The sequence below is a fragment of the Amaranthus tricolor genome, chromosome 1, assembly GCF_026212465.1.
Source record: "Amaranthus tricolor cultivar Red isolate AtriRed21 chromosome 1, ASM2621246v1, whole genome shotgun sequence".
NCBI lineage: Eukaryota > Viridiplantae > Streptophyta > Magnoliopsida > Caryophyllales > Amaranthaceae > Amaranthus > Amaranthus tricolor.
Genome location: NC_080047.1, coordinates 31,505,834 through 31,512,743, shown reverse-complemented (window position 1 = coordinate 31,512,743; position 6,910 = coordinate 31,505,834). Strand labels below are relative to the sequence as shown.

Genomic DNA, 6,910 nt, shown 5'->3' with positions numbered 1-6,910 from the left:
ATACAATTAATTAATTAGACAAATAGATAATATTCAAGAAAAATAATTAAGAGTAGATGAGATTATATATATAGGAAAATTTTTCCAAAAATTTACTTCATAACTTTTATAAAAAAGAATAGATAAGATATTTATGAAGTGTGGACTCGAGCGCTTGCTTAGCTGACTTGGGGTGAGCATGAAAGTTGGACTTAAAAAGACTTGTAAAGTTGTGTTTTATGGTGGACACCACACAAAGACAGACTTGACTTGACTTGACTAAATCAAAACCGTTTACTTTACTTGCATAAGTAGGAGCAACCTCGCAACTTCCTAATCACCAAAAGCAATTCATAAACAATAAAGTAATTGTTCAAAAGCAGTGTGTAATGGTGAACACCACACAAAGATAGAGTACGTTCCACAGTATTAGTCAGCCGCATTTACTCACTGTCACTGATAGGACTTAAAGACTAGTCTATGTCTTAGAAATGGAGAATTATTTTCGTCGGTTCTCCTCTCAAAATAAGGTTCATTATATTCTTTTTCCAATATCTTTCTTATAGTCAGTAGTCAGTGTTGGGTGCAAGTGCAAGTGTAACCTTAAAAATGGTTTCATTGCCCAAGCTACTTATTGTTTTATCACTGGCAACTTTTATTTTTATCACACAACTTATTGCAAGCGACCCCCAATACGTTTTTATCAAACCCTGGTGCTCTTCCACAGATTTTGATCTTGAAAGCTCATATCGGACCAATCTCAACAAGCTATTATCTACCCTTCCAACATTAGCTGGTGAAAGCACTAATCAAGGATACTACACAACCTCCATTTCTGTCACCCCCGACTCAACAAAAATCTATGGCCAATTTCTTTGTCGAGGGGATACTACTCCTCAAGATTGCAATGGTTGCGTCTCTACTGCTGTTATTAACTTACCACCAAAAGAATGTCCGCAGGATATGAGTGCAGTTATTTGGTACGATAAGTGCATGGTTCGATACTCTAACGAGTCTTTCTTAAGTTTTGTCAATGACACAATAGCAGAGGGTTGGAAGAACCACGAAGATATATCGTCGTACACTAGTGAGATCAACAGATTCAAGAAATTGGCAGGTGATACTATGAATACGTTAGCCTCTAATTTGAGTTCACTTAGACCCAATAATAATTCTGGTCTTGAAGGTGACAGGAAGTACTATATAACTAAAGATGTTGAATTTAATAGTTATGTGAGATTATATACAATGGCTCAGTGCACACCTGACCTTACTCCCACTGTTTGTGGAATGTGTCAGAATATTCTTATTAATAGAATGGATACTTATTGCGATGGAAGTAGGGGTTGTCATATGTTGAATCCAAGTTGCGATGCAAGGTATGAGGTCTACCGTTTTTACGAGGATATAACACCAACACCAACGCGCCCACCATTACCACTGCCTAGTCCACCTTCTTCCTCTCCTAAGCAAGGTGCACAGGTTCAAGGTGAGTCCGATTCCTTAGTTCACTTATAATCTTCATCTGTTTTCCCATCCCCTGTCTTACCCTAAAGCTATCCCTGTTAGAAAATAGGAGTATAACATTGTGGAGCCTCATATATAGCTTAAGCTTTTGGTTGAGTTGGTTTCTTGACATGGTATTAGAAGTCAACGTGGCTAAAAGTCACGGGTTCGAATCTCAACCACCCCTCAAGTGGAATATTTCGCACTAGGTATAAGGAGGGTTATTCTGTGTAGCATCCACACTTCTAGCCCAAAGTGCTCTCGTATGAGGGGGCGTATTAGAAAATATAACATATTGTAGAGCCTCATATATCAGCTTAAGCTTTTGGTTGAGTTAGATCTTTGAAAATCCCCATTTGAGGGAAGAAGTAGAAATAAATATTAACTCAAAATAAAAAATGACAATAAACCTATCCCCATCTGGGTCTAAAAATTTAGACGCAGACCCTATTTTTTACACGGATCTGAACCTGTGTAGTCTCAATTTACTTAATAGAATGCTTAATGCTAGATTTGTAGCTAACCTGATATTCACTTCAAGCTTATGTTGTGGTGTAGGAAAGGGTAAGCCGAATCAGACACTGGTGGTGAACATCTCTCTAGCTTGTTTAGTGCTGTTCCTGGCCATTCTAGTAACCGTGCTCGTCTTTCTTCTATGTAAAAAACGACCCGTAATCACAAGAATGCATAGTGGGAGAAATCATGCTCTAAATTTTGGGAATGGTAATAATCAAAAGCTTATTACATGTTAATTGTTATTGCGATTCGCACTTCATATTATGTTGCGCTTTAATGTCTTTGCTTCCCTTATGATGCCTTAGGTAATGTTCATGACTATTTGATGGCTGTAGAGTCCCTGCAGTTTGAGTTTACCACACTTCAATATGCGACCAACAATTTTTCGGACTTTCTAAAGATTGGTGAAGGGGGATTCGGTGTTGTTTATAAGGTAAGAAAACCAATGATTAGAAATATTATGACAACCTAGTGATTGAGGGCTTTGTAATCACAGGATTTCGATTCTCACAACCGTACAGGTTGGATTAATTTCTTCTCTCCTTACAGTAAAGATTATCTAGTCTACCCCAGATCAAAAACATAATATACTTAATTTGTATATTTTTATTTGCAACATTTTAACTTTTACATATTAACAAGTATTATTTTACCTTCTACGGTGATTTATCTTTAGTAATGTGAATTCTTGCTAAATTCTCTCAATATATATAGATGTTTGTTGGGAAATATATCATATTTTTCATTTGGCAGGGAACCCTTCCGAATGGGCAACACATAGCAGTGAAGAGACTGTCTAAAGACACCCCCCAAGGAGCCGAACAATTCAAAAATGAAGTGGTGTTTGTTGCCAAATTACAGCACAAAAATCTTGTTCGGCTCTTGGGATTTTGCTTAACACCGGATGAGAAGCTGCTTGTGTACGAATTTGTTACCAACAAAAGTCTCGATTTGTTTTTATTTGGTATGCTAAGTATTACACTTAATTGAAATTTTAAAATCAAGATCATGCAACTCCTGTTTAATTGCATCTAAAAATGCACATACAGAAAAAGGAACACAAGGTACATTAGACTGGTCAGCGAGGTACAAAATTATACAAGGCGTTGCTCGAGGAATGTTCTATCTCCATGAAGATTCTCGACTTAAAATTATTCATCGAGACCTCAAAGCTAGTAATATATTGTTAGACACTGATATGAATCCAAAAATATCAGATTTTGGCCTAGCAAAAAACTTTGCAGTGAATCAGAAACAAGATCAGACAAGCAGACTAGCAGGAACTCTGTAAGTTTTGCTTTCCTAGTTTATTTGGCAAGAGGATTAGCAGGGTTCTTGTTAATATTGTATACTTCCTTCGTTTCCTCTATACTTGCCACATTTGATTTTTTACGCAATTTTATGCACTACTTTTATCATTTATGCTATTAAACGATTCAAATAAGTTCCCAATTCACTAATATTTTTCCTTACACATTAGCCACAACATATAAAATAAGCTAAGAACAATGAATAGTGTCAAAAATCGTTATGTAGCGAGTATTTCAGAACTGAGGAAATATAACTTTATAATTATATGCAGGGGATACATGGCTCCGGAATACGTTGAATATGGTGAAATATCTACCAAATCAGACGTATACAGTTTTGGTGTTTTGGTAATAGAGATCATAACCGGGAAGAAGATCACTCATCGCCAATCTTTAGTAGCCGAAAATCTTCTAACATATGTAAGATAAAATGATAAATTCAAGTAATGTTTTCCTTTTTAAATTATATGCAATGATATAGGATCTGTTTATCGTCAACAGGTTTGGAGACATTGGTGCGAGGGCACACCTTTGGAAGTTATAGATACATCTCTTGGAACGTCATATTCAGACATTGAAGTCCTACAATGCCTGCACATTGGCTTGCTGTGTGTTCAAGGGGATACTGAGGGAAGACCTACAATGCTTTCTATAGTCTCTTATCTCAACGGTAGTTTAGATCTTCATCTTCCAACACCGCAACAGCCTGCCTATGCGGTGGGCAATCGAACAAGATTGAGTTCATCGGGATCTAAAACAGAATCTAGCTCTAGAAGCACTGGACAACAATCTGATAAATCTGTCATTAGATCTAGTAATTCGTTCTCTGGGATTGAAGCTTCATCTCACTAAATAAGCATTTTTATCAATAACTTGCTTCTGAGACCTGTATTATTCTAATGATTACCTAATTTAAGAATTTTAGTTGGTCGAATTTGGTAAACCGGGTAATTTACCCGGTTTTAAAAATTGAATATCGAGTTTTTCGGATCGGGTTTTCCAAACCGGATATTTTTGAACACCCCTAGATGCCACCCTCAAGAAGGACCGGATGATGTATGCCCGTGTCCATATTGAGATGGATTTAACTACAGGGTTCCTGGATGAGGTCTTCTTTACCAATGAGGTTGATGAATTAGTGTCGAAGAGGTTGTCCTATGATTGGAAGCCTACCACGTGTACTAAGTGTCTTCAACTTGTGCATTCGGTGGAGGGGTGTAGAGACACAGTCCAACAGTGGCGGGTACCTTAAACAACACAAGACCATACCACAGTGGCTGAGGAGGATACAATTGATGATGGTTTTCAGCTAGTTAGGAGTAAGCACAAGGACAGGGGTCCTGTTATTGATCAGTTGACTTTGGTGGTGTTCTTGGATACCTCTAATAGTTTTGATGTCTTATCAGGGAATGTAGGGGATGGTATGGATGCAGGGGTACCAAAGGATGGATCAACTCAAATAAAAGCGTTGGGGGCTATACCCCATCCGGTCTTATGACTAATGTGCTAGGTTGGAATGTGAGAGGGCTAAATATGCTTCGGAAGCAACCGGAGGTATTTCACTTTATATCTCAAAACAATGTTTGCTTATTTGGCCTTCTCGAGACTAAGGTGAAGAGGCAAAATTTGGGCTCTCTTTACCAAAATGTGTGTCCTGGATGGAGTTTGTCTCATAACCTTTCATATCATACTGGAGGGAGAATTCTAATTGGATGGAAACATGAAGAGTTGACAGTGAACATAGTTTACTGTAGCAGCCAGATTATGCACTTGAAAGTTCTTCCTAGAGCTGGTTCCCTTTTTCTTTGTTCCTTTGTGTATGGTGCAACAGATATTCATGTGTGAAGGCATTTGTTTCATCAGCTTGATAGTATTGCTGGTTCTTGTGTTGATCCTTGGATTATCTTGAGAGACTTTAATTGCTTAGCAAACTTGGATGAGAGGATAGGCCAGCCGGTTCGATTACATGAGGTTAAACCTCTTAGTTTGTGTATCACTAGATATGGGGTGCATGATATGAAGAGCTCAAGGAGGTTTTATAATTGGAACAACAAATAACAAGGGGCTAAAAGGGTTATGAGTAAGATCGATCGAGTTCTTTGTAATAGTCTTTGGGATGCTACTTATTCTAATGCCGAAGCCACTTTTCTTCCTAAGGGACAATTTAATCACTCTCCCCTTTTGGTCAAATTCTTTATCCAACCTTTGGGTAAAAAACCTTTTAGGTTTTATAATTTTTGGACTGGAAAAGACTCTTTCAAAGACTGTGTCTGGTGTCTTAAGTTTTCAAATTTAGAAGAAACTTAAGAGACTTAAACACTTGTTTAAGGAGCATTATCAGCGTACCCCTATTCAAGTGGCCCTAGCTAAAGCTGAGAGGAATTTATCTATGGCCTAGGATAATGTTTATAAGCACCCTAGAGATGAAATGCTTGTGAATACTGAGCACCTTATGGCCCTTAAGCTTGCTCAGGTTAAGAAAGAGTATGCTTCCTTTTTGCAGCAGAAGGCTAAGGTTGACTGGATCAATTTTGGCGATGAAAACACTTCCTTCTTCCATAATAGTCTTAAGCATCGCTACACCCATAATAGAATTAATCAGATTCATATTGATGGTGTTCTTGTTTATGACCCTCATATTATTCAGAATGTGTTTACTTCTTTCTATATTGATCTGATGTATAGGAGTTTGGAGAATAGGAGCAAGATTAATATGAAGTTTATTGATGCTGGCCCATCCTTACTTAGGATATGAGATCTCAATTACATTTTTGTTTTACAGCTAAGGAGATCAAGCATGCTTTGTGGAGCATTCCTGACAACAACGCCTCGGGGATTGATGGTTTTAATAGCACCTTCTACAAGGTTGGTTGGCCTATTGTTGGGAAAGATGTTGTTCAGGCTATACAGTCTTTTTTCCTCACTGGTCAGACACTGAAGTCTTGAAATATTACTTCTATTACTCTTATTCCTAAAACTTCTTGCCCGTCATCCCCTGGAGATTATAGGTCTATCTCATGTTGTCATATCTTGTATAAATGTGTGGCTAAACTTATTTGCACCCGGCTTTCAAAAGTTCTTGGTTCCATTATTAGTTTGAATCAAGGGGCTTTTGTCAAAGGGATGACTATTTCCCACAACATTTTATTATGTCAAGACCTGGTCAAACACTATTCACGCAAGGGTTGTTATTGTAGCAGGAGCGGCACTCCCAATACATAATTAACATTAATAATTATACTTAAGATAAATAATGCGGAATTGTAAAACGCCGAACTGCAAAAAACCATTTGAACTAAAAAAACGTTCAAAACATAAGTAAAAAAAATACCTTACAACTGAGAAAATATAAAATAAGGTTTACTTAAATACGATAAAAAAAAACATAAGTACAATATAGTCATCAAGTAAAATCATTGAAGCTAAGTCCTCGATAGAATAATTAAAGTTGCGGCCTGGATCGAAACCTGAGCTAAATTTTCCTGCAAAATACTGTCATCCATAATACGGATGACAGCCGATTAAATCGGTCAGCGATAAAGCCGAGTACAATTTTCTCAACAAGCTTATGATGCGATAGTTAAATCATGCTTACAAAA

At 37.3% G+C, this 6,910-nt stretch overlaps 1 protein-coding gene across 2 annotated transcripts; it reads left to right on the top strand.

The window, feature by feature from the left end:
- The first annotated feature begins 333 nt into the window (after window positions 1-333).
- LOC130820256 (cysteine-rich receptor-like protein kinase 15) lies at window positions 334-6,311 on the top strand. Of its 2 annotated transcripts, none has more exons than XM_057685572.1 (7): window positions 334-1,468; window positions 2,044-2,208; window positions 2,337-2,434; window positions 2,755-2,965; window positions 3,051-3,288; window positions 3,584-3,731; window positions 3,813-6,311. In XM_057685572.1, exons 1-7 carry the CDS (start codon window positions 589-591, stop codon window positions 4,161-4,163), a joined length of 2,091 nt encoding a protein of 696 aa, XP_057541555.1. In that variant the 5' UTR covers window positions 334-588; the 3' UTR covers window positions 4,164-6,311. The 2 variants fall into 2 exon arrangements, with proteins under 2 accessions (XP_057541555.1, XP_057541550.1); XM_057685567.1 differs by having other exon boundaries at window positions 2,307-2,434.
- Window positions 6,312-6,910: the final 599 nt, after the last annotated feature.

Bases quoted from the DNA above. Each gene is read 5' to 3' on its own strand.
- LOC130820256 (XM_057685567.1), top strand. From the start codon at position 589: ATGGTTTCATTGCCCAAGCTACTTATTGTTTTATCACTGGCAACTTTT. The intron at 1,469-2,043 runs GTGAGTCCGATT...GTTGTGGTGTAG, and splicing joins GCAAGGTGCACAGGTTCAAG to GAAAGGGTAAGCCGAATCAG. The intron at 2,209-2,306 runs GTAATAATCAAA...ATGATGCCTTAG, and splicing joins TGCTCTAAATTTTGGGAATG to GTAATGTTCATGACTATTTG.